The 27,353-nt window shown below is 42.3% G+C and overlaps 1 protein-coding gene across 3 annotated transcripts in view; it reads left to right on the top strand.

Moving 5' to 3' along the window:
• Positions 1 to 27,353, top strand: part of PCDH19 (protocadherin 19) — a gene marked incomplete at both ends in the record, with an annotated part of 101,314 nt that overhangs the window by 4,040 nt on the left and 69,921 nt on the right. For 2 of the 3 annotated variants that reach the window (XM_080718731.1, XM_080718730.1), the window contains one exon: positions 1,696 to 2,023. In XM_080718731.1, the coding sequence (XP_080574857.1) occupies positions 1,696 to 2,023 (328 nt within the window). Of the gene's footprint in view, positions 1 to 893; positions 1,035 to 1,695; positions 2,024 to 27,353 lie in introns of all 3 variants that reach the window. The other variant, XM_080718729.1, reaches the window with a different exon arrangement.

The raw sequence follows: 27,353 nt of genomic DNA, 5'->3' as shown, positions 1-27,353 counted from the left end.
AAGCACTCTCTTCCCTATGATGGCTTGGGATTAATGAAGTACAGTTTAATTAAATAATTGGTCAATACAGAAAGGACTGGGCAATGAATGCCTCACTGAATAATTGGACGAGGCACTGCCAAACTTACCCATCATGGGTAAACAAAATGATTAGAACTTCCCATGGATTCTGTAAACAGATCAGAAAAGAAAACCAACCCTGGATTGGGGGATTGCATCTGCTCCCAAGCCTCAGTAGCATCAGCTGGCCATCGGCACACGTGTGCCTGGGCACAGAGTAAAAAAAGGGGAGGAGGCAACTCAACTGCTTAGCTCTACGTACATCCAGGTGACAGAGCAAGCACTGGCTCCTGGAGCTATGCACTCGCCCCCATCTGCTCAAACTTCTTAGAACCCTTAGAGTTCAGGCTTTCCATGTGATTAGGGAGAGGTTGCTTGTTCTCAGCTTCTGCAGAGCCTCTTCCTGAAATGCATTCATTTATGAGACTTGCAAGATGATCTGCAATTGCTGCTTGCATTGGGCTCCCTTTTTGTATTCAGACAATTAGCTTTGTCTAGTGAGAATACAGGCACAGTCTTTCCCTGGTAAAGACCAACCTGTATTATTTATTAACCCTATTGTTTTGCTGATTATTGCCTAAAAATTGAATTTCCAAACAATAAGGTGAAATCATTATGTGCAAAGTAAAAAGTGACATTGAAAATCTGGCTCCATTTGGAGGTATTTCTTTTGCCAAGTGTCTTAATGCTTGGTGTCTTTGGTGCACGTTGCCGGGTCTGTGTCAGTGTTAATTAAATTGAGTTCTTTATGTTCCAGTGGCAGCACAGCTGCTTGTAGGTACACCTGAGTGGAGAAGGATGCTGAATGCACTAACCTTTAAATTCCTTTGCAGTCATTGTTTAACCATCACTTGTCTCCTCGGCTGTTTTATAAAAGGACAAAACAGCAAGTGTCTGCATTGCATCTCGGTTTCTCCCATTAGCGAGGAGCAAGACAAAAAGGCAGAGGAGAAAGTGAGCCTAAGGGGAAAGAGGTAAAAAGGCATTGCCCTCATTCCAAGGGGTTTGGCTCTCAGAGTTCTGTAGGAGAGCAGGGGCTGGGTGGACAGTGGAAGGGAGCTGGGCTAGGGCAGGGAGGAGGGTGTGAGGCAGCAGCGGAGGAGGCGGCGGCGGAGGGGAGGGTCTGATCCTCCACCCCAGTCCAACACTGATCAGGCCAGTGTAAAAGGAGCGGATGGATGGAGGGTGTTTGCCACATGGCGAAGGTGGTGGTTTTTTATTTCCCTCTGTCCACCCTCTGTTAAATTGGGACTTGCTTCCTACTTCACCAGGAATTCTTTCAGGTTCCAGAGAAGCTCCAGCTTTGAGCATTTGCAAGCGTTTTCTCCCATAGGCTCAACTTTCCCCATCGTCCTAACCCTGCTTACTGGCCACACACCAGGAAAATTCCAAATCCATAAGCTAGGAACTTTTGGGCGGTGCGGTGGGAAGTTACTATGCTCACTATAAAAACTTCAAGGCCCTCAGCTTGTTTTCGCATGTGAAAAGCACAGGGAGAAACCCGATGATGTAATGCGCCAGAATCAGGAGCTGGAGTGGAGATGGGGTGCAACCCTCTGGGGTGCTTACTATTTAGTAATCAGTGCGTGGTTTAGGAGGGCGGTATCGATTCATGCTGCCTTTTCTGTCACATAGAATCGCTGAGTACTCTTATGGGCATCAAAAGAAATCAAGCAAGAAGAAAAAAATCAGTAAGAATGACATCCGCCTGGTACCCCGGGATGTGGAGGAGACAGACAAGATGAACGTTGTCAGTTGCTCCTCCCTGACCTCCTCCCTCAACTACTTCGACTACCACCAGCAGACACTGCCCCTGGGCTGCCGCCGCTCTGAGAGCACTTTCCTGAACGTGGAGAACCAGAATACTCGCAATACCAGCGCCAACCACATCTACCACCACTCCTTCAACAGCCAGGGCCCCCAGCAGCCAGATCTGATCATCAACGGTGTGCCTCTGCCAGAGGTGAGTGTGGCCGAGAGGCTCCCCGAGGTCTCCAGAGACCTCCCTTAGGAGCTGCTCTCCCCCCTCCACGGGCCCCCCTGCTGGAGCATCCCCTGCAGGGGTGGGGAGATCTTCTGGGCCCAAGGCCATTTGCATACTTAGCCTTTGCTACCCTTGCTTGGGGGGGGGGGGGGCAAAAGGTAACCTAATTTACAAGGCTTCGTGTAGGCCTGGGAACCCCAGGGGCCTGCGCCTTTGAAATCCCCATATAGTGGCCTGGACTGATAACAAGTTTGCTCCACCTGTTGCAAATAGGGCATGCTTGACAGCTGGTGGTACCAGTGTGCCAGCTGAAGCAGCTTAGGAAGAATCACCAAGTAATGTCGAATGAATGAAACCCTCTAATGCTCTGGGGGCTATTTTCCTCCTCCTGAGAGAGCGGTTCGGCTTCTTAAAGCCTCCTTTTGCCCCCTTGCAACACGGTTGTCTAGCGTCTTGTGGAGAACATGGATGAGCTGTTAAATAGGAGAGAAGAAAAAAATGTAAAAAAGCCACTTTGCCATCTCTTAGCAGTTCTGGTAATAACGTTTGACAGTTGAGGAGGTTGAATCGGTCACTAATATGAACATTTAAGGAATTAGCTGTGCATTTGAGTTAATTCTGTTTCCCTTTACTGTGAATGGATGTTTTCAAATGCAAGCATTTAGAAAAAACAGTGTGGTCAGATGCTTGCCGGCTATTGAAATATTTTGGGATAGTAGGGTGATAACAGGGATGGTGATGGGTGGGTGCCTGGGTGGAAGGCTCTAAGGAGCAGTTTTTCAGTTGGTTTCTTTTTTTTTTTCTGTGAATTGCTTAAGTCACTCTTTGGTTGGAAATTTGATGCACTGGGAGCCAGCCGTATACCTTCTTCTAGGCCACTAATGAAAGGAATAGTGTACACTCAGAGAGCACCTCCACATCTTTCAAAGCATCTTCACAACTATTATCGTCTGATACTCACAACTGGATATCTTGATATATTGCCCTTCAGTAGTGGTGAAGCAAAGGTCTAGAGATGCAAAGGAACTCGCTCATGCTCCTGGAGTTGGCCATCAAGAGAGGGAGGGATGGACCACAGGGCTCTGTGCTCCCTGGGGAGTGATGTTCCAGTGATCTCCTGCCTCAGAAATAAGACAGCCTGATATACCTAGGCTATTGTGCATACATAAAATGGCCTTATAGTCTTAACATCAATTGTGTAAAGGCAAAGGGGTCTTAGGACCACTTACATTGCTTCTCCTAGTTCCTCAAAAATAATTTCCACTAGAAGTAATGACTTAAGAAAGTAGCCCTTTTACTGAGCAATGGATGGTATCCTACTGACTATAAAAGCACCTCTATTTTCAAGCCATAATTTTATAGGTAAACATTGACTGAAAGCCAAGTATTGTGCTAGGTAGACTCAACTAGAATTATCAATGCCCTGAAGACCAGTAGGGACAAAGCTACTTACTTGGAGGACTATTCACAAACCCATAATAGTTCAGCGAAGAAGAATGAGGGGTAGTGCACTCAGACCATGATTGTGAGTCCAGGGCTCACCTCTCTGAGTCTGTTTCTTCATCTACACAATGGGTACATCTAGCTTGCAAAGTAGTTCTACGGAATGTCATGGCATTGTGTAATATAAAGAGTGTGATTCCTAAGTGCCTGGGAAATGGCAGACCTCTTTCCTTGAAAGCTGGAGAGTCACTGCTGACCATGGCCTGTACACCTGAGTGTGTCTCCCTAGGCACTTATTTCAAAACCAAAGAGGGATTTAAGTTGGTTCTATATAGATAAGACCTGCAAAGTGGTATAGCCAGACTACTCATGCTGGTTGATTACAGTGCTATTGCTTGGGGAGATGGACAAGGGTATTGAATCCTCAGGACATGGTGATCATTTACTCAGTCACCTCAAGGCACCAGAAATGTCAGCCCCAGTGTCTATGCAATACACAGGGGAGACGGGATCTATACATACGATTACATGATGTACCTAAGATCTTGGTGTTCTTTCGAAGATTCTCCTATAGGCTAAAAGCAACAAAGTATTGCTTCAATTATTCAAAAAAAGAGAGAGTCTCAGTTGTGATGCAATTCCTGACTTGTGTAGTCAGATGCTCTCCTTGTTTCACAAAACCTCACAGATCTGGTGTGTAGGGTTAAATGGGTCCAAAATAGCACCAATGTGTGATCCTAGAGCATTCATCTGGCACACCCATTCAGAAAGGTGAGAGGTCTGCTCTCAGCTGAGCGTGGACCAGGCCATTTAACCTGGATCTGTCACAGAGTCCTTCTTGGGGCAAGTGACACTTTTCCTTTTATTCCATGATGTGGACTGGATAGAATGATCAGGTCCAGTGAAATATATAACAGCAGGAATGATTGATTTCTTTGTTTGCTGGCTATTTGTTCAGTGTCTGCTCTTTGTAAGGCACTGCTTTTGGCTCTGAAGTTGCGGGGATGAAAAGAAAATGAATGCACATTCTAATGAGAAGACGAACACGTAAATAGGTGACTGGAAATATGGAACGCTAAATGCTCACTGGAGGCTGCACTGGGATTCCTTGGATATTAATATCCTGCTATATTTCCTAACTTTTTATATTTTCTCCTTAAATAATTAATTTATCCATCCAAAAAAACAACATTTTGAATCCATAATAGTACCAAATATCATTTAAGTACTATTCTAAGATTTTATGAAATTTTATCAGCCAGGCATAGTGGCACACACTTGTCATCCCAGCATTCGGGAGGCTGAGACAGGAGGATCACTTCGTGAGGCCCTCTGCAACTCAGTGAAACCCTGTTTCAAAATAAAGAATGAAAAACAGGGCTGGGGGTGTAGCTTGGAGGTAGAATGCCCCTGGGTTCCATCCCCAGTACCTCAAACAATTAATTTCAAAAGAAATTTATCACCATGACATTCGATCAAACCAGTAAGCATTTTAGAGTATCCACTGTACTCACAGCTCAGGTACCTAAGTGTAAGATGTGACTTCTCCCCTCAGAAAGTTCCCAGTCTAGCCTGCTGTGGAAGACCCTTCATTCACATGACTTCGCTGACAGGGGCAAACAATACAAGATAGTTCCCTTCCTTGCTCTCCTTTTTTCCCTTTTCTTTCTTTTTTTTCTTTTTGCGGATCTGGGGATAGAACCCAGGGGCCCTGTACCACAGAGATACATCCCCAGTCATTTTTGTTTTGAGATATTTTCTCCCTACATTGCTTAGGCTAGCCTTGATTCTGCAAACCTCCCATGGAGGGTCTCTGCAATCACAAACCTGCACTGCCCATTCCCAGACCAGTAAAGTACAGGATAGTTTCTATTCACCTGTTGCTTTGTTTTGCAAGTCTTTCTCATATTCCCTTTCCCTCCACTCCATTATTTACATGTAAATTTACTGTTGTTGTCAGGGTTTGGTGGATTGATGGTGACTTCTTTGTGTGCCGTACTGTGGGTCTCACATGGAGGGCAAGCAGGCAAACACTGTACCACACTGAGTTACCCTCAGCCTGGGCATCCTCGGTACCCTCAGTATCCGTGTACGTCTGAACATTGTTGGCTCTGGGAACTGTAGGGAGGATGACTTTGAATGCAGCTGGGTCGGTCGGGTAAAGGAGGAGCACTAACTAGCTCCAGAATTGGAACTGAGTTTCTCCTATTGCAAATAATCTTGTGTAGAATTTCATTCCTCTGGTGGCGGGTGGGAAGTCAGCTGTGGGGATTTTGTGCTTTTTGTACACGGATTTGAGTAGGCAAAGTGGAGGATGCCTTTGTTGTTCGTGGAAGACATAGAATTGGCAATGCCAGGTGTGTTTTTGAAATTTTCAATTGGAGGGTGAGCTTTGCGTTACTTGGCATCTTGGTTTATTTAGTTCATAATAAATGAAAGTGTGTGTGCGTGCGTGCGTGCGTGTGTGTAGAAAATGTGAAGAAAGAGGAAAGAGAGTTGAAAAAGGAGGACATATTTTCAAGACAGCCTCAGCAACATAGTGAAGACCTGTTTCAAAGTAAAAAAAAATATATGGCCAGTGTTGATCTGAGAGGCAGAGCATCCCTGGGTTCAATCTCCAGTACCACAATGAAAAAAAAAAAAAAAAAAGAAGGGAAAAGAAAGCTAGTAGTTTTTTTCACTGTGCAAAATTTTTTCTAAAAATATTTCAGCTTGTTTTGTGAGCTCCTTAGGATGTAATATAACTGTTCTGCTGGGAATGGAGAATTGGGTGGGGTCTCTTCCTGCCCTCAGAAGGGGTGAAATGGCCCAAATGCTTAGTTTCTTGTGGAAAGCACTTTTAGAATTTCAGTTTTCTGATGCTAAATGTTTTTGGACTGACATGTCTAAGGGAATGAGTGATAGTAGGCAAGACTTTCCAGAATTCCAGTCATAGCTACATAGACACTTAGATTTTTGACTTCAAGCCCAACCTCCCCCCCCTCTCTGTGCTGTACTAGAGCTTGAATCAGGCAAAGTATATCATCTTAGATAGGAGACATGCGGAAGGGTATGAGTGTGCATGCTCTGTGGTGGTCTCATAAGACAGCTTTATAAGTACTGATGTCATGTCATAGCCGTAGAAAAGATTGTCAAGCAAGGACATGTGTGGCCGGCAAAATTGAAAACTTCCAGTTACCCCGCAAGAAGTCTTAAGTCATCTTAGTGCAAACAATGACAATAAAGGCTTTGAAGAAAGAAAAAAGTTTGTCAGCAATCTTTGGTCCTTACAACAGAGTCTTAAAGTTAGAGATTTGCAGTGACTTGAGTAAAACTCCGGGTCAAGGACAGCCTATCAGATGGTATATTCACAGCATTAGAAAACTGATAGACATGATGAGGCTTGTTGGGATAGCAGAGAAAGGAAGCGTCACTTCCAGTGGAAACCAACCAACATACCTTACAAGCTTACTTTTTTGTGTTACTGGGGATTGAATCCAGGATCATTCTATCTCCAAATAACATCCCAGCTCCATTTTCATTTTTACTTTGAAACAGGGTCTTTAAGTTGCCAATGGCCTCAGTGAGTTGCCGGGGCTAGCTTTGAGCCTGTGATCCCCCTCTTCCAACCTCCCAAGTGCTGGGATTATAGGCACGAGCCACCATGTCTGGCTTTTTCTTATTATCTTGGAATCATTAAAGCCTTATTTCTAAGGCTCAAAAATAAAGTGAAAAACTTCAGAGGAGGAAACAATGGAAAATCATCCAGCCTACCTTTCCAAGCATGCTCACTCCGGGTTTCTTCAAAGACCAATGGCTCTACATCTGCCAGCAGGCATTCTACAGCCACTTCTTGCCTGGATCCTCTCTTGTTTGCCCTGCTACACATCTACCAGAGGCAGGGCCTTTCCAGAATAAACTGATCCTTCGTCGTCTCCATGCAACTGTTGTAGAACCGAGTTAAGACATTAGGATTTGCTAATTTATTATTATCATTCCTTATTGGCAATTAGCTGGTTACCTTAGAGATCACCTCTCTCCCTGTACACCTTCACTAAGGTTGAGCTCAGCCAGAGAACTCACTAATGATCCTGAGATTTCTCTCCCTAGGGAGCTGGAGGCAGGACATTTTCCAGAGAGGTTCAGAGAGAGGCACTGGAATTCCTCTTATCTGAAGACCTCCTGTTTTGGGTCTGGGTGACCCCGCCTGGCTTTTCTCTGACTGGCAGTCAGACTCACATGGTGGGAGGAACTGCAGGCTTTTCCTTCTCTAACCCTGTGCAGGTCTGCCCCAGCCTTCTGTATATTGTGCCCAGAGGCTGGAGCAAGGGGGTAGAGATTCTAGGGGGAGGATGCTTGTTCGGGATTAGAAGACTAAACAAAGATGAAGTCACCTCCTGGCAAAGCTGGGGTCTTTCACTTAGGGCACTGCAGTGGAGCTGAGGCCTGTGCATGGAGTTTCACACTTTGACCCCTCTGCCTATGCAGCTCCGCTTGCTTCCAGGGCTTGGGGAAGGCAGAACTTGGCTAGAGCGAGTGTCTTAGACAGAGGTAAAGGAGTCCTGGGTTTATGATGTAGGAGGCTGGCTCCGGAGCAGCCATTTTCCCCAACCGAGAAGAGGCTTCATTTCTTGATGGTGACTGGCCTTTAATGGGAGCGCCATTTACTTGGAACAATTGTGAGGCTTGAAGTGAAAGTCTCAGAGGACCAGTTATTTGCAGAGGGATCTGCGCTTCCAGCTGCATTTCCTCTTTGGCTGTTGCGGAGTTAGAAGTGGTTCTGGTGTGGGCTGCACATGGGGCCACTCTGCTCTTCTAGGGGATGTACCCAGTCTGCTAGCACCTCCCTGTGTTCCCTGGGGGAACGTCAAGGATGGTCCTTGAGCATCGGGCGAGTGGCCAGGCCACGTCCAGGGGCTTGGGCTCCCATACAGAAACCTCATCTGCTAGCGTTCAGCATTTTGCTTAAGAATATTGGCAAGGACCACACAGCTCCATAGTATCCTTGGGAGAGTTGTCAGAAGGGACCAGTGTTTCCGCTCCATAGTCATGAAAACAGAGCTACAGAAGAGACAAATGCTGTGCCTGGGCACACAACATCTGCGGCCAAACCACTCTCCGCGTTGCTTGACAGTTGTTCTGCAGGTACACCTTTGGTTTCGGAAAAGTGGTGCAGCCAGGGAGTGTTGGTTTCGTAAATTAGACCCCATGTTAACCACAGTGGTGGCATTCTGTATTTAAAGAAACCTTGTGGTCGCCTCTTTCACACAGGAAAAGGTCCTTGCATAATGTGAACATTCAACTCCTAACTGCTTTCCTTTGTAAGTCTTTATTTTCCCATATGTTGTTTGCTTAAAGTAATGATCTTTCCATGGATATGATTTAAAAAACCTTTGAGAGGTGGGCTAATGTGGTATTCCCTTAGCTGACATCTGACCCTTGAATTCTCAGTGGTTAATTTCTGGTTGAATTTCAGTTAATTAAAAAAATGAAATTATGTGATAGTTAAAATACACAGAGTCCAAAACGATGAGTATCATTCAGATTTTAAAATACTAACATTTCATATTTGCTCCTGATTAACAAAAAATAGTTATCTGTCCCATCCTGTTTCTTGTCCTCCACTCTTGTAAGCCTGAGGCTAAAAGAACAGAAACCCAACCTACATGCCTCCTTACTAAGATCTTGTTTCAAAACAAAAAAAAAATAGGGCTGGGGGTATAGTTCTTAAGTTCAATTCCCAATACCAGTACTGGAAGGAAGGAAGGAAGGAAGGAAGGAAAGAAAGAAGAAGCTTACCAGGCCTGTTTTCATTCTTTTCATTTCTTTTTGAATCCTATTTTGCTGTCCCAGGTTCTGAAAGCTCCCTAAGCCAGTGAGTGTTCTTTGGATTGGGTGGAACCTGGGAATTCCTTTGGAAAATGAAAGGACTCTTTTAACATTTTCCTTTAAATTCAGCGTTTAAGAAGGGAGAAAGCCGGGCATGGTGGCGCACGCTTGTAATCCCCGCGCTTGGGAGGCGGAGACAGGAGGATCGCATTGGTTCAGAGCCAGCAGTGCTGGCTTAAGAGACCCTGTTTCCAAATAAAAATATAAAATAGGTCTGGAAGCATAGCCCGGAGGTAGAAGGGTTTCCAGGAACCCCAGTACCACCCCCCCCCAAAAAAAAGGGAGAAAATTCCTTTTCAGATTTTTTTAAATGGGACTTGAACGTAGGGAGCATTCTACTTCTGAGCTAGGAGCCAGCCCCCACACCATTCACATACACACACACGTGCGCACGATTTGAGACAGGGTCTTGCTAAATTGCTGAGGCTAGCTTCAAATTTGAGATCCTACTGTCTCAGCCCGCCAAGTAAAGGGATGACAGATGTGTGCCACTGTGCCTGCTGAGAAAATTACCTCTGATAAGCAAATCAAGCAAGCCAAGAAACGAAAGTGAGAGAAAGTAAGGGTGAGATGGAGAGATTGACAGTGAGGTGTTAAGAGCCGCCTCCTGGACGGTGTTGATTGGAGGCAGGCAAGAAGTTGCGTATGGAGCCGTGTTCTCCTTGCCTCAGTGTTCGTAGACTGGCACCCCGGCTTCGCAACTTTGATGCTTAGGTGCTGCCTTCATGCACAGTCTTCCGATGCCCCATTAAGTCTCTGAGTTCCAGGGTGGCCAGTTATCGGCTTCTCCCACTGGGCCCCATCTGGCTGCTGTTCTGTGGCAAGCTGCTTTCTCTAACTGCCACCAGCACTGGCCTTGGCCAGCTCTACTTTCTGGATTATGTTTGCTCCTGAATCTGATTTCCAGAGCATGAAGGGCACCTCTTCTCAGATTGTGTAGTTCGCTCTTTTGAATAACATGGATTCCCTGCGTAAACTGATAGGAGGAAAAGTTTAACCCAAAGATTAGATCACCCTTTAGGGAGAGTGCATGCGTGTGTGTGTGTGTGTGTGTGTGTGTGTGTGTGTGTGTGTGTGTGAGCGGGTGGGAGGGAGAGAGAGAGAGAGAGCGCGCTCTTACTCATTTCCTTGCATTTATGATGATGAAGCCTTTATGGGCTGGGTTAATTGTACATGTCTATGATCTTAATGCCTCAGAGACCCCTTCTCCACCCTTCTGGTTTAGTCTCTGAGGAGATGTTCACAAGTCTAATCACAGCCTAGTACTATTCTCAAAATACGAGGCCAGGGCATCCTGATTTGATGTATCACAGGATAGATCTCCCCCTGACATTTTTTTGTGTGGTACGGGGGATGGAGCCCAAGGGTCTTCTACTGCCAAGATACACTCCTAGACCTATTTTAGATAGTTACTTGGGAACAGGGTCTCACTAAGGTGCGGAGAGACTCAGTAAGTAGTTGAGGCTGGCTTTGAATCCATGCGATCCTCCTGTCTCAGTGTCACAAGTACTGGGATTACAAGTGTGCGCCACCACTCCTGGCCTCTCCCTGACTTTTTAATGGCAATATCTGATTAGGTAGCAGCCAATTAATCACTGCTGCATAAAACTTAGGAATATCTTTGTGTGTGTGTGTGTGTGTGTGTGTGTGTGTGTGTGTGTGTGTGAGAGAGAGAGAGAGAGAGAGAGAGAGAGAGAGAGAGATTGGGATTGGATCCAGGGGCGTTCTATCTCTGAGCTAACCCCCACCCCAGACCTTTCTCTTTTTTTGAAACAGGGTTTCTCCAAGTTACTGCATGCTGCTGGCTTCAAACCTGTGAGCCTCCTGTCTCAGCTTTGCAAGTACTGTGATTATGGGAATGTGCCATTATACTTGGCTAAGAATATATTATAATGAATATTTTTAATTTCTTGGAAATATTTTATGGGAATTGGTTTCTCTTTTTATTTATTTTGGGCCCAATTGGTTTTAAGCCTTCTTCTTCCTCTTTAATCAATTCACTTGGCTTGAGGAAGTTTGGTTTGGGCTACCTAGGCATATAGGTTGTTTACTATAAAGCCATTTCCAAGTGAGATGCTGAATAGACAGACTATGTAAGACTGTATCCAGAGGGATTGACTTAAACCTGAAGCACATTTTTAATAAATCAAAAGGTCTGTAATCTAACATTCACATTGGAAACTTGACACACATGCTGGAGGTGCAGGGCTCTGGAGATACAGGCGCCATTGCATGGCTCGCTGGAAGCTTCAGTTCCTCCTCTGTGTTGCCAGGCGTGGAGGCCATGGTGAAGACACAGAACACTCCTACGACTGCCACCAACTGTGAGCTTGCTACTGGTCATTTCTTGAATTAGTGCACTTCCATCTTTTCTCAAGTGCAGACTTTGGAATGACAGAGCATGCTAATGGTCATGTTTGTTCCTAAGAGCTTAGAAGAGGGAACACGATGACATTAGTATTAAATAATGGTTTTGTCACAGTGGAATTTTGCCTGCTTCTTAATTGCAAAACAATTTATGATAGTTATGGCCTTTTAGAAATAAATCTTAAATGCTACAGATGAAATACCAATTTTATGTGTGGCTTGTGAGCTTGCTAATGGGCTGTGTGTCCTTATACTTGTAGGTCACTCTAAGTTTGCTTCCATTGGTAATTCTTTAGAAATGGGAAAGGGGTGTTCTTTGAGGCAGTGAAATACAGTCAAGAAATGCTTGAGATGGGAAGAAAAGAAAACTGCCATTGCACAAACTACAGATTGTTTAGTGACCTGATAGAGCAAAAGCATCAATGTCATGGCACTGGGCACTGCTGGAATGACATCTGGGGCTTGGCTTTTCCACATCTGGTTAGGAGGATCCATCAAGAAGTGATATGAAGACTGGATAAATTCGGCACTGCAAAGGTTTGTGGCTGTGCCTGGTGTCCTCTTTGGAGGCATGAAAGCAAACAGACGTTCGGTGCTTAATGACACTTCGCCTTCCTTACCCTTGAGTCTTGCAAACACTCCATTGGAATAGCTCTCTCTGATAGATGAGTGACCTAGGGCTACCAGATCCCCAAATATAATAATGGAGAAATTTGAAATTCTGGGGTAAGGAAGGGCATTTTGGGTAAAACAAATGAAATGAAATGTAAAACTCCATAAAAGAGGTGCTTTAGTTTACCTGTTATTACCAAGGACATTGGAGTCTAAGACACTGACTGAGTGTTTGGAAATGTCCAAACAAATGTCAAAATGCATCCCACCTGCAATTGTGAATGGACTCGATCAAGGGATCTCAGATTTCTCTTCCAACTCCGAGTGTAATTCTGTGGATTTTTGAAGCGTTGGTTTGAAGGGCTTCATAGCTGGCTGTACTGAGGTCTGAGGGTGTGATGATAATGGCTGATCTGTAGGTGGTATTGCGGCAAGGGACTTAGCTATGCAGGTGACACAATAGGTGCGGCCCTTTTGCTTTTAAATGAGGGCAACGTATTCTGTGTGTAATCTGAGCTGTGAATGTCTATGTCAAAATGCAGTAGTCTCTTCATTCAAAAATGTCTTCCTGTTCAATGTGAGCTCTCTTGCACAGCAGCAATGAGTATATTAACCTTGTCCGTTGGACTGTGCTTGTTCTGTGGATGAACAGGAGGTGCACCCCTCTTGCCTGGCAAACTAGACCTTCAGGAGTGCACAAATTCACTTAAGTATAAATTATGTTGGTCATCACACTCTCTAAAAATTCACAGAGCTGGAAGTCACCGAGATCTCCTTTTAAAGTTAGGTATTCTTGAGAACTGTTTTGTGTATCATGATAAATTATCTAACCTTTTATACCACTGAAGGCCAACATTATGGAAATAAGCAGCTTTTTATTCCATTCTAAGGTCAGTCTAACGAAATTATGCAACTTCTAATGCAATTGCTTGAGGCTTCTACTCTGAAAGTTTTCTCATTTTAATACCTTGCAACAGAGATAAATATTTTAGCTACAATTCATGCTTAACAATATATTTCACTGATTGTCATTCTCTTTGTGGGATTTGTTGGCACAAGAGCCAGTTCAGCATGGCTTTGCTCATTTTGCCGTTTGCTATAGATTATCAGCAAAGAGCCAGAATGCAACAAAAAAATGTATTTTCGTTGTTGTTATTTTTAATTTCAGGCCATAGGAGGAGACTAGCTGAGCTTTACGGAATCAATATGGGATGCTTGGGGGTTTTACTTGAGAGCCAAAAATAAGGTATATTTTCTGTTAAACTAGATGTGATTCCAGAATGATTAAGCCCAATGAATGTTGGAGGTTGGTGGATTGCATCCAGCAGGACTTGAGGCACTGTCTGCAACAAGGCAATCTATTTCTTTCAGGGACGCAGCTGCTACTTGAGGGGAAGGGCATGCCAGCGAGTGAAAGCTTGGGAAGCTCTACTCTACTGGAAGCCCCCTAAAGAAAATTTTCAGGAGTTCTTTGAGGGCAGTGCCTCTCTGTGCAGTTCCTTTTATATACTATCGGGTGTTTATTATGAATTTCTTGTTACGGATTGGGTTTAGCTCTACAATGGCTAAAGTGGCCGGCTCTTTATTCATCTACTCTAGGTAAAACCTAGCCCTCTATGATGATTTGCTTCCAGATTTTAGTGAATGCACTTACTGTTTAGTAGTTAGGCCCTTTGGAAAAATTCTTTGGGCTTGAAAATATCTGCCCGTCACCCATCCACCAAATATTTGTATATCTTCCTTTACTGACCAGTCTTATATTCAGCCTTGAGAAATAAAAAGTAGAAGCAGTACTTATCCTCTAAGCTAATATTGTCGCTGGGGGATACATGGTTCGAGTTTAAATATATATTTTAAGTCAGCATGGAGAGAAAACAAGGTTATTCAATAAATGGTGCCATGTAATTGGTTAGTAATGAGAAGAAATATTTTTATTATATGACAAAAATCCACATGATTTAAAGAGCTCAAGATGAAAACTTGATAAAAATTATTACAAGAAAACAAATAAATATCCATCTAATTTTGAAACAGATTTCACTAGCATGAAAGCAGTGGAAATGAGTACACAGAAATACCTGGCTACATACAACTTGGAAATGCCTTTATATCCCCAAATACCATTAGCTAAATTAAAAAGAAATCATAGTCTGGGAAAATATTTTAAATCTATGGCAGTGAGAGATAGCATATTCATTTTGTCTTTCAGCTTTGTAACTGTTGACCAGTGTCTCCCTATTTTCCCCACCCACAGCTCCTGGTAACTACCACTCTGGTTCTAGAAAGAACCCATGCTTATAAATTAATTCTACAAACATTTATAGAATGCCTACTACAGGCTAGTCACTATTCATGATAGTAGGGATGCAACAGTGAGCAAAACAAAGTCCTTGCTTCCATCAGAGTTAGATTTTTTTTAATGGGCAGAGGCAAATAATACATAGATTTATAAAACCATAGATGGTGATATGGAAAAAAAAGAAAGTATGAAGCATTCATGTTCTGTCAAGAATGAGGATTACTCCAGGAAAGTCCAAAACATCTAAGCAATAACCATATATAAAGAACTCATATAAATCAATAGAAGACAAACTCTACAATATTACCATGTAAAATAAACCCCAAACAGGTAATTCACAGGGAAGCTCTACAAACAGCCAATGGACCTATGGAAAAATTTGAACCTTAGTGATCAAATAGTAGCAGTGAAATGTCATTATTTATTTCTAATTGTAAAACTATGCAAACTTATTGCTAAAAAGTCAAGCAATACAGGCATGCATAAAATAGAAGTTAAAGTTTCCACTACTGTGTCCTCACCAATCCATCACCTTGTCCTAAGGGACTCACCGACAATAATTTGATATGCATGATATTATATTTTACTTATCGAATTAGCAGAGATTAAAAGTACTCAGTGGTGGCAAGGGTGTGACCAAAGTACACTGCTACATGGAATGTAATTGATAGAACTGATATAATTTTTCTTGGGGACAATTTGGCAAAACACATTAAATCCCCTAAAATATTTAGCATTTCTATTTCTGGTATTTTATGCATCTAACAAATATTTGTAGATCATCTTTTACTGACCAGTATCGTACTCAGCCCTAAGAGATGTAGAAAAAAAATTTCTCTGGAAACCCAGAGGGATATTTGGAATTTTTCTACATTCTGGAATTTATCTAAAGAAAATGATTTTAGATTTGCATGTAATTTATGTGCAGAGGTGTTTATCTCAGTAAAATTTACAGAATGGTTAAATATATACACATATGCTAGAAGAATATCTTGAGTATTTAATAACAGGAAAATACTCATGATATATATTAATTAAAAAATCAGAAAAAAGCCGGCTGTGGTGGCACTCACTCGTAATCTCAGCATTTGGGAGGCTGAGACAGGAGGATCCCAGTTTGCAGCCAGCCTCAGCTACTTAGTGAGGCCTTCTGCAACTCCGTGAGACCCTGATTCAAAATAAAGAATAAAAAATACGGCTGAGGGTGTAGCTCAGAGGTAGAATGCCCCTGGGTTCCATTCCCAGTACTGCAAAAAAAAAAAAAAATCAGAAAAAGCAGCATATATCAATTGATTCCGGTTGTTTAAAATATATACCCACTACACACACACACACACACACACACACACACACACACACACACAGAAAAAAGATGAAAGGAAAATTAAAACAACAGCTATCTCCCATTGTAGAAAATCAGATTACTTATACTTTTAAAATATGTTTTTCTTAATTTCTAGAATTTACTGCATTGAACATGTATTATTTTTTATATCAGAAAAGAAATTACTTAAAATAGTTTACAATATCTGTTCATATTTTCAGTTTTCAATCAGATCATACCAATTTTTGCTGTTTTGGAGGTCCCTCTGTATGAAGATTTATACTGAAAAATATCCCTCTTTAAAGTTCATCGGTAAAATGTAAGAAATAATGTTAAAATATTTTTAATCCTCCATAATTTTTGACCATATATACTCTTATAAAAGTACATTTATCTTATCAGTGTTAGATATCTGGTTTATGAGTTTGATTTTTAGGAGAAAAGGTTTATATAATAACGTTTAACTGCAACCTGAGTATTATAAAATGATATAGTCCTTATCTAATGGCTAATTTTGGTAAAATAATTTTTAGTGTCTTTTTCTGGACCAAATGGACAATTTGGGGGAGAACCTTTTTAATATTTTTCAATATTTGATTTTGTATTCTTGCTTCTTGGTTTTGAGACAGACATTATGTAAATGTGATAATCCTAATAATTCAGTACCAACAAAAAAGGGGGGAGTTAATGAGTTGGTGTCATTAAATGCTGAAAATTTCAAATTCAATGTTGACACCATGTATTCTTCCTTGTTCTCAATCAAATGAAATGGGAGCAGTCCCTTTAGAAAAGGCAAATTTATTTTGATTGTCTTCCCATCTAGTAGCTTAGGTCTGAACAGGCTTCATGCCAAAACTGCATCCTTTGAAACGTTTCTTTAAAACTTCTCACATACTAAGCACAGGAGTTGATTCTAAAATGTAGGTAGGCATCAGTACAATCAGTGCTATTTAGATATTGTCGAGAAAACTCTCACGCCACATACACAGATGCTACCATCCATCTCTATCTTATAGCTATTAGATGAGAATCCTGTGCAGCATCAGCCCTGATTGTAGGTAAGTGATGGCTACAGGAAGACTTCTGCAGCCTAATTCTGCAGTACGTCCCTTGGATTAGTAGGGACCATGGCCTTCTGTAGGACTCTATTACTTTTATGTGCAACCATTTAACTAGTTGAGTTTAGATTTCTGATTTTAAGTTTGCTCGTGTTATAACATAAAGCATTTGGTAGAAACAATTCTATTTTGCTTTTTTTGGTATAAGGACGTAGAAGGTATGAGAAATTGAGGGGAGCTCCTCTTTATCTTTTTCTTTAATCTAAGTTCTTTAATGTGAAAGCCTTCATTTAAGGAAAAAATATTGAGAATGTTCGAAATTTGATTATGAGGCAACTTAATTAAGAAAAGATTTACATTTTTCCTTTGTATGGCTTAAAGATTAGATTGTTGGATTAGAAAAGAATTTCCAGGAAATTAAAACATTTAATTGCTTTTAAGCCAGGATTTGGAAGAAGTTAATGTAGTAAAAATTATATAAGATTATGTAAATTCCTATCACCACTAAAGTGAATATAAAACTCCAGAAGGTGAGCTATCAAAAGCGTGGAAATTTGTTTCCTGAATTTTGATTCTATTTGCATTTTCAAGTTAGTTTGAGTTTGGGACTGAGTCTCCGGAAGTCCCTATTAAACCCATGTTCTTGTAGAGACTGGGTTTGAAGGCTTGATTCTGAACTCACTTATGGGTCCTGGGGAGGCCTCATGGCTTGAAATACCCTCCACCCTTCCCTCCTCATGGCTGCTGTTGCCCAAGAGCACAATTGATTGGATGTTGTGGCTGAGATGTTCTTGGTTTTCCAGGACCAGTATGATGGTGATAGAGCCACATGGGGAAATACATAAAGCCCCTTCCAATAAATGGAAATCTCAGTGGGTTTCTGGCTTTAAAGATATATCCTGTTAGTATCAGGATGGAGTGAATGCAGTGTAATAAATAGATCTTATTTGACAAATATTAAGAAATCAGTTGCTATCTGGGGGAAAAGTAGGTTGGGTTCTAGTGTCATTTGTGATTATTTTTTATTGGTTGCCCCATTATAAAATGAATTCATAGCTGGATGTGGTGGCACACCCTTTTAATCCCAGTACTTGGGAGGCTGTGACAGGAGGATCTCAGGTTTCTGGCCAGCCTCAGCTACTTAGCGAGGCTCTCTGCAACTTAGTGAGACCTTGTTTTAAAAATAAAGAATAAAAATAGGGCTGGAGGTGTAGTTCAGAGGTAGAATGTCACTGGATTCAATCCCTAGTACCACAAAAAATAGTAATAAATAAATAAAATAAATTAATGTCCACTGTGGAAAACCCTACAATGGTATATTGGAAGAAGTTAGAAAATCATCTATGATTCTACCATTCCAGGGTAAGCACCCTTAAATTTCTGCTCAGTGCCTGGCACAAAAACTTAATATATGGTGAATTAATGAGAAACACTTTATAAATGAAATGTTTTAAAATTTTAGTTGAGATTATTCTGTTTCTTTTTCTATATATGACATCATGATTTTTCTACATTATTAGAAAACATTTATAAGCAACATTTTTAGTTTAATTGTATTTTGTTCAGTAGACAGAGGTTTACTTTTACTCAATTCCTGATGTTGAACTTTGAGCTTATCTAGATTTTTGTTCTTATATGCACATTAGGATACATAATTACATATAATTTTGTCATTTTCTCTGTCCTTAGAATGAGTTCTCTAGAAGTGAAATTGTTTAATCTGAAAGTTTATGTTTTTTTAAAACTTCTGGCAAGTATTTTTCAAAGAAAATTTGTACTAAGGTATACATCCACCAATAATGCGTAAGAGCCCATTTTACTAGACTTATTAAACATTTTTGTCATTTTTTTTTTGCTCTTCTGGGGATCAAACTTATGACCTTGGGCATACTAGGCTAATGCTCTACCACTGAGCTACTCCTCAGCTTCATTGTTACAAATTAAATATTACCACCATTACGGTAAAGCAATAGGGTAACAATCTCATACATTCTTGGTATAAATTGGTACAAGTTCCAGGGGAGGGCAATTTAACAATCTCAAAGTCACAAACAGATATCCTTTAGCCCAGCAATTCTACTTTTAGGGAATTCATCATAAACAATGTTTGACCACAAAAGCTTCTTCATTTTAGAGTGAGGAAGGTTGTTCATTTACATGTTATTTGAAATATCAAAAAATGAAAATGCTGTATGTATCCAGCAGTATAAAAAATTTAAAAATAGTGTTTATATATTGATATGAAAATATACAAATATTAACTACATAAAAGGAAGATACAGAAAAAATGTGCAGGGCCTAATATAATTTCTGTGAAAAAAGATGGGAAAGAGAATATTTATTTTATTGGCCTACACATGCATGAAATTATATGGTAAGATAAATAGGAAATTAATTAGAATGGGTACTTGTTGGGAAAATGGCAAATGAGAGAAGAGGGGACAGATTAGGAGAAAAATGATTTGTTTCATAGATGAAAATGTCTGTCTAATTTTGGTTTCAATTTTAGTTTTTTCAACTTCAGCTTGTATTCTTTATTAAGAATTTGCTTTATTTGCTATTTTAAATAACACATTGATGAAGAACCACATATTATTTATATCATATTAAGGTACATTGATTTCTTGTAAAGACTTTTTTCAGTTTGCTGTATGACTTAATTTGGTATATGCTTATTTTTGCCTTAAAGTACTTTGGAATCAGTATACAGAAAAATGTATCAGTCTTTTAGTCTGATTTCTTCTGCTGCTTTTGAGCTATGAAACTCCCAAACCAGACATTATACAAACTGCCTTTCTTTGAATGTTTGTATGAATTCATCCCTTTACTCAATTTTAATTCATTAGGAATTAATGGTTTGAGTTAAAATTAAAAAATCTTTTTTATAAATGATTAATTACTTCATACTATTTATTATTTATTTCACCTCCTTCCTGGTCCTTCTTAAAGGTATTTTCCCCTAATCTGTTTATCTGCTCTTGTTTCACAATTCCATTGACTGATTTACTGATGCCTTATTATCGATTTAAAAATTACTGATGCATTGTAATCATCCATCATAGTTCTGCTCACAGTGATCCAGACAGACACGCGCAGCGCACTTGCTGTGCTCCCCTCCAGATCGCACGCCCTCCTCTGCGCCTGGTCCCCATGCGTGCTGTTGACATTGGGAGCCATCCCTCATGTGTGGCCGTTGCATTATTTGAACCATTTCCTCCGTCGCTTCTCCTTTTCCCTTCCTCACCTCCCTCCTCCAGTCCCCTCCCACTGTTCTACTAGTCTCTGTCATCGCAGGACCCTTGGTGTTCGGAGTCAGCCAGTCTTATGATAGATTTTAACGAACGACAGGGATAGTTTCTCCTTTGTTTTTTAAAATCGTTTTCTGTTTATTCTGTCAAATAATCTTTGGAATACCGTTAAGTCATAAAAAGCATTACATTGGAACTTTGATTGGAAATGTGCCAAACTTGTAAATTTGGGAAAAATTGACATGTGTATACTGTTTTGTCTTTCTTTCTGTGAATATGACATCTTTCTGTTTAGTCACATTTCACTCTAATGCCATCAATACATTTGTGTAGTTCTCCTTATATTTCTCGTTGAAATGATTTCTGGCTGTTTTTATAGTTTATCCAGTGCTTTAACTGAGCTCTGTTTTCCTTACACTTTTCTAAGCAGAAAGAGCTGGTCGACTCTACAGGAGAGCGATTGACTTTTGCATGTCCATTTGTCTTGAGCCCTTCTCGCTTGCAGACATGGCTCATCCTTTGGGTGTTCGTGTGACGGCTATTTTGGTTTACTGCATCTTTGTTTGGAGAAGTTAGAATCAGTAGCATTTGTGAAATGAGAGCAACGGTACCGAGCCCGGAGGTTCTCGTGAGCCTTCACCAAGAGTGGCGAAGTGCCTGGTACCTGGTAAGCCTTCCATAAGTGTGACACAGCTATTCTCGTCACCCTCTCTTTTTGCCAGGGAAGATAGCCGATTTGTACTTCTCAGTCCGAAAGAAGAATCAGACTCTTATGTCCACTCGCAATGTACTGTAGAGGGCAATGCAGTCCAATTATGAGATTAGGCAAAACTTCCATTTGCCTCTGTTTCATGGTCGCAAAGAAATCTCACCCCAGCACTATTCTTTTCTGCTTTTAGCTACACAAATTCTTTTCACATGACTATAAATTTTTTTTAGTAGCAGCTCCTCCAGGGTTTTTCATTGTTCTTTACTGTGACACCCATCTCCAGTTCAACTGTGAAGTTGGAGTAGGTCCTACAGGAATCAGTTTTCTAGCCGTGCTGACGAAGAGAGCCCCAAACCCTTCTCTGATGTTATCCCTTTGCGTTTTCCTTCCCGAGTCGGTGGATATTAATTTAGGCCATAATCTGGCATTTTTCAACCTTTCTCTTGCATGACTCTGTGCTGGGCATCTCTATTAGCTAGGAAGCTCTGGAGATGGCAATTTCATGGACCACTGGCTTGAGGTTGTGACCTGCACTTTAATAATACTGCCCCCAGCCTTTCTTCTTCCGTGACCTGCTGCTTCCGTGGACCTGGGCTCTGTTTCAGGGCCACTGCCTTTTCTTCTTCTTTTTCATGCAAGTGACTTACAGATGAATTTTCAATAGCTAGCTCATGGCGAAGAGCGCTTGAGCTCATGTTCCCAGGACTGTGTCTGTTCCAGACATCCCTTCCTCCCATCCAGGAAACCAGCCCCTGCTGTCGCTTACCTAGGGGTATTTCATCCACTGTTCTCAGTTTGGGGATGAAATATAGAGACCTAGAGCAGGGACTCAAATTCTACTTTGGCCACTTGGGGATCAATTTATATTTTTGGAGGGATGGCTTCAGGAAGGGCAAGGCGAAGGGAGAGAACAAAAGCTTGATTCTTTAGGCAACTCTTTAACCTGAATTAAATGTGTGAACCCTGGCAAATGCATTCTCACTATGAGTGAATTACTGCCAGCACAATAATAGGTAGCTGCTTGTGACTGTTTCCTAATCAGGTTGTACAGAGCCCCGATATATCAGTTTGCGCTTTTAAATGACTAGCTATTGTTCCCCTTAGTGTCAGCAGTTGAGTACCAACTGCTTTCTGTTCACTGAAGTATGGGCTGATGTTTTCCCTTCTCTGGCTTATAGCGTTGTGATCCATGCACGTATAATTAAAATGATATCCTAATGCAGCTCAGGGTTTCCTTTGAATCTGTAGTGGCTCTGTGCATAGGGAAGGTTGTTGCTTTGCCATAAACCACAGACTCAGAGTAAACCTCAGCTGTGCTGTAGCTATTTTGGACGACAACTTTCTAGTTGCCTGTGTGTAATTGCTCATATTACATCATCCTAACTATGGTGAAATGTACAGAATACAAGGCTTATCTAATGGTTTCTTTCGGGCGGACGGTTCCTTTTAAGGCGATTTTAGAAGTGGTTCCTTCACTAAGCATATCCTCCTGATTGGTTCGTGTTTTCTTGTTCAGGCCAAAGGTAATTCAGCAACTGGTAACAGAGTAGTGGCGAGAAGTGGATCAGCCTGTCGTGCTCCAGAGTCTTGCCAGGCTGCCTAAAATGTTCCATGGTACAAGTAAAGAAACAAGAGGGGAGAAGCTCCAGAGCATAGCAAGTAAACATTAACTTGAAATGATAGTTTTTTTGGTTTTGTTTTGAGTAGCAGAGAACAAAATAACTGTCATCAGTGACCACAACAGGCTTGGTCTTACAGGGGTTTTAGTGCGTCAGATTATGTTGTCTTGTCTCTTGTGATGGTAAGCACATACCCTGGGGAAGACTTTAAATATCTCTGTTGGTAGATTGTTATCCACCTAGATCTTTAAGGCAGGTCTATGAAGTTCTGGTAAGCTAAGACCTTCTGGCTTTTTCTTACCAGTGTTACAATTTTCCAGGCTAGGCAATATTACATATTTACTTACTTGCTGGTAGGAAAGGGAATTTTAAAACAACATTTATCTTTGGCCTCAGACTTTATATATTGCACACAGAGTACAGTTTGGTCAAATGCCTTATAGATAATATTTCAGAGTGGGTGAAAAAAGAAAGAAGATTGCTTAGAGCCATAAAGGTCAGAAATAGATCAAATAATTCTGGATCTTTTTATTGCTGAACGATGGACTTTGTAAATATCATATGTGACCGTCAGACTAAATGAGAATACATAGTGCTCAATATTAATTGGTTCAGTATCAGCTGATGGTCTGTTTGCAGGGTACAATAAAATTATGCTATCAGTATAATGTTTATTGATTCCTGGGTTTGCAAGATTAAATAAGCATAGTATAAGCACTTGCGGTGATAAGTTGTAGCAGGGAAAAGGGTTTTGATTTTGGATCTAAAAACAAAATTAAAGGTGATTGAAGCAGAACGCAGGCTGTGGGACAAGGTTTCTGCGAGCATTTCTCAAAGCGACTGAGTATATCTGGGTTTGGGGGAGGAATAAGGACCAGAGCATATTAGTTTGCTCTTGTGTGGATATATTCATTTATTTAATGCTCTGTTTTTCCAGTGTCGACCTTATTCTTGGTATTCTTCCAGATACCAGTTCAACAGAGATTATGTCAGCAAAACTAACATAAACCCCTACCTTCATGGAGTGTGGAGGCAAAATTATCAGTATAAGATCATAGAGCATATTCTTATAAAAAAGAAAAGTGGGGCAATCTCACCTTGTTGTGGGGCCGCGAAACTAATATTTGAACTGACCTTTGAAGGGCGAGGAGGAGCTGGGAGGCCCAAAGTAATGAGGACTGGAACGCTGAGAGGCAGTGGCATTGCGGCTGCTGAGCGAAAGATCTGGAATTTGTTCTTTGGCCTAGTCTTAGGAAGCTCTTCTTTTTCCCCAAGATGATCTGAATCTGAGTGCTGAAGTTTTGAATCCAACACACAACCATTGGTGAAAGAAGTGAAAGGGGGCTGAGACGGGAGGGCGGTGGTGGTAGTGCAAGCGTGTACCGTGCTTTCTGAATAAAGCAAGTTCATTTCAGAAAAGCAGCTGGGGAAAGAATCTATTTCAAAATGAAGAATGGAGCCGCCTGCTGCTAGCTTCAGATAGATAGGCGGTGGCTTAAAGCCATTCTCCAGTCTCTGTGAGATGGCCATGGTCCCACCCCTCTGTACGCAGTTCATGGGAGGGGTGCAGGTACGGCTCCGGAAGATGGTCTTTGTAGGACTTGCGAGGCTGAACTACACACTCGCAATGTGGAGTCAGAGCAGGGCAAGGCCATCTTTGAGATTTATGATTCTACTTTTCTTCTTGGATGCTCTTGCTAGGTAGGGATACCAGGATTTCCTTCTCTTTGTTTCACTCTGGATACACAGACAGCAGGCCCCAGAGAAGAAAGCTTTTTTGCTTCCCTATTTCCTGCTTTCAGTCAGTTTCTTTTTCCCTCTTTCTGCTCCAGTATTTTTCCTGTGAAGTTCTCCTTAACAGTCAGCAGAGGGCGCACAGATCAAAATCTAGCCTTTATTCCTCTGGCCACAGTAATTTCATTGTCTTTATCTCATCTTCACATTCCTCAGAGACAGGGATGCATTCTGGCCTCTTCTTTTTGCAATATTCCCATCAAGGAGGACAACAGTTCCCCACTTATTCAGAAAGGTGGGCAAAAGCCACCGTCTAGATAAAAAAAGAAAAGGATCTTGGAAGAAATGGTGTGGTGTGGTGGTGGTGGTGGTGTGTGTGTGTGTGTGTGTGTGTGTGTGTGTGTGTGTGTGTGTGTGTGTGAGGGGTGTGTGCATGCGTGCCACAAATCTGAGTTGCCGGTACCCTACGTGATCCTTTGGAAAGGACTCGTTTTGCCAATAGCAAAGCAGACAGTCTGGGCTCCTTCTCTGCTTTCCCCGGGCTGTTGTCCTGCTACCAGCTGCCCTGCCTCCTGACATGTCCTAATAATGAGGATGATGTGGCCGAGGGGAGATGCAGCTTCTTTTTCAATCTGATTTCTTCCTTGAGCATGCCCCTCACCAAGTCCAGAGAGGATTGTCTCCTCCTAACTGTGTGCCCTCTTCCCTCTGCCCAAGGTCAGGGGCTCCAGCTGTGGCCCGTCTGCCTCCAATATCACTGGCCGCAGAGGATGATCCACATTTGTCTTTGACAGTCCTGCGGGTGATGCTGAGGCCGAGGAGAGCCAGTTTAAGCTCCTCCAAAGTTGGCTTGGCGTGGCAGTGCCGGCCAAAGTGGATGCTTGTTTGTGTCAATGACAGAATCTGAGAAGACAGCCCGGGGCTCAGCTGCAGGGAGTGAGGAGGTGCGAAAGCCCACGCACTTCACGTTCACCTGCCCCTGGTGCCAATCTCCTTCTGATATCTTAACCTGACTTTTACTCGAGTTTGCTCAAAGGATTTCGGCGCGACGACGAATTGGCCAGCCACTGGTGGCCGTAGCGATGAGCATGTTAATACGAGTGCTTTGTAACCAACTAGTCTTCTAATGATAACCAGGCAGGGGGAACCGGCAAGGTCTAGTTTAGCATATTCTGCCCACTGGAAAGCAGCAGGCACAGTTAGAGCTTCTCATAAATAATCGTGATGGCTCCTGAAGGCCATTTTTCATGGAAATTTCTTTACTGTTAGCAAGCTCGGAAAAGAGCTGTATGGAAGAAGAGGTCATTTGAAAAGGCAGAATGATTTCCCACTAAAACGCTTTTCAAGCTTTCCCTTTGGGGCTCTGGAGCGCCCCCCTTGTCTGAGAGGTCCACGCGGGCGGGTTGCATGCTAGTGTGCTTCCCGTGCCAGCACAACAGGGATGTGTGATCACTAAGGCCGTGTAACACAGTAACGCTGCTTCCTGCTCACTCCTCGACGGCTCCTCCGCACGAGGACGGGAGCGAGACTGGGAGCCGGGCCCAGGCCGCTTCTGGGTGTGTGCGGTGTAAATGAACACTTCAGGAAAGTGTTCGTAGAGTCAGGGTCATTTCTGCCCTTCTTCCCGAAACTTGCAGTCCTGGGCCGCATGCTGATCTGGCTTGCTTTTGTGTTTTCGGAACAAAGGAAACGTCCAGTGACCAGTCCGGTTAATCGGCAAAGCTATTCCCTCTTCACTACTACTCTGTACCGGGTTCCTTCTCCTCCAGCACATTGGCTTTCCAATCACATCAAAGCCTATCGGGCGCCTCCCATTCCCAGCAGATTACATTCCCTTCCACCTCACTGCCTGGCAGGACCGTGCGCAGTATTAGGTTCCCTGCATGGGTAGCTGCTTCTTAAGCTGTGTTTGGTGCTGCGTACTATCGAATTCTCTTGCTCATCAGCAGTTGCTGGGTTGTTAATTACACACATGCAGATTCATTTCTCTCACATGTGCTGCACGTGTGTGTGTGTTACCAGGGATTGAGCCTCAGTGCATTCTACCTCTGAACTACACCCCCAGCCTTATTTTATTTTTATTTGAAAACAGGGTCACACTAAGTTGCAGAGGGCCTCACTGAGTTGCAGAGACTGGCCTCGAACCTGTGATCCTCCTGCCTCCGCCTCCAAAATGCTAGGATCACAGCTGTGTACCACCACACCAGGCTTCCTGCCCAGTATTTGATGCTCAGCTTTCCACCACCTCTAACCTCATGCTCTGGTGCCTTGGTCAACCATATCTGCTCAGAGATCCCGTAGAATTGAGAACCTGTGCCTCCGGGGCTGTGCCTGAGTATCTGCAGGGCTCGTTCACAACAGTGAATGCGGAATCATCTTTGTCCGCAAGGACTTTCCAGCCTCCTGGGTGTGGGCCTGAGCAGAGCAGTATTTAAGATAAAGAATTATGCACGAGAAAGATAAATGTTCCTTTTACTCCTTTTCTACATACAGTTTTGTATTTGGCATTAAGCACCTTAGAAAGCGACTTGTTCATTCTAATGGCACCCCTGTGCCCCATAATGAAAAGGAAATTAAGAAGCACAATTGTGTAAAAACACTTTTACCCAGTTCCACTGCAGTTATTGGGAGAGTTAGAATAAAGCTCTTGGGTCTCTTAACACACTTTCTTAATGGTTTTGCTTTCATATGGACCTAGAATAGTATGAGAAATCCTGTGATTCTAAGAACTAGGTAGTAGGCACAGAGAAATACAGAGTCACATGTACAGTACTCTCTCTTCTCTATGGCTTGACATTACCCGTGCGCTACGGTCGATCTCTGTTTTCATGTCAAAATATTGTGTAATTCGATTCATTTCTGGATGGAGGGGACCACAGTAATACAAAATAGAGGGAGGCATGGTTTCCCACAGGCAACAGATGTGATCTCGGTGCTCAAGAGTATCAACGTGGGGGCAGATTCCGCGCCTTGAACACTTACCATGTGCCCGGCACCCCAGCAGTTACTCACCGGAAATGAGCCTTCT

The sequence above is a fragment of the Muscardinus avellanarius genome (genome assembly GCF_963383645.1).
Source record: "Muscardinus avellanarius genome assembly, chromosome: X".
Lineage (NCBI taxonomy): Eukaryota > Metazoa > Chordata > Mammalia > Rodentia > Gliridae > Muscardinus > Muscardinus avellanarius.
This window is presented reverse-complemented; position numbering and strand designations above follow the sequence as displayed.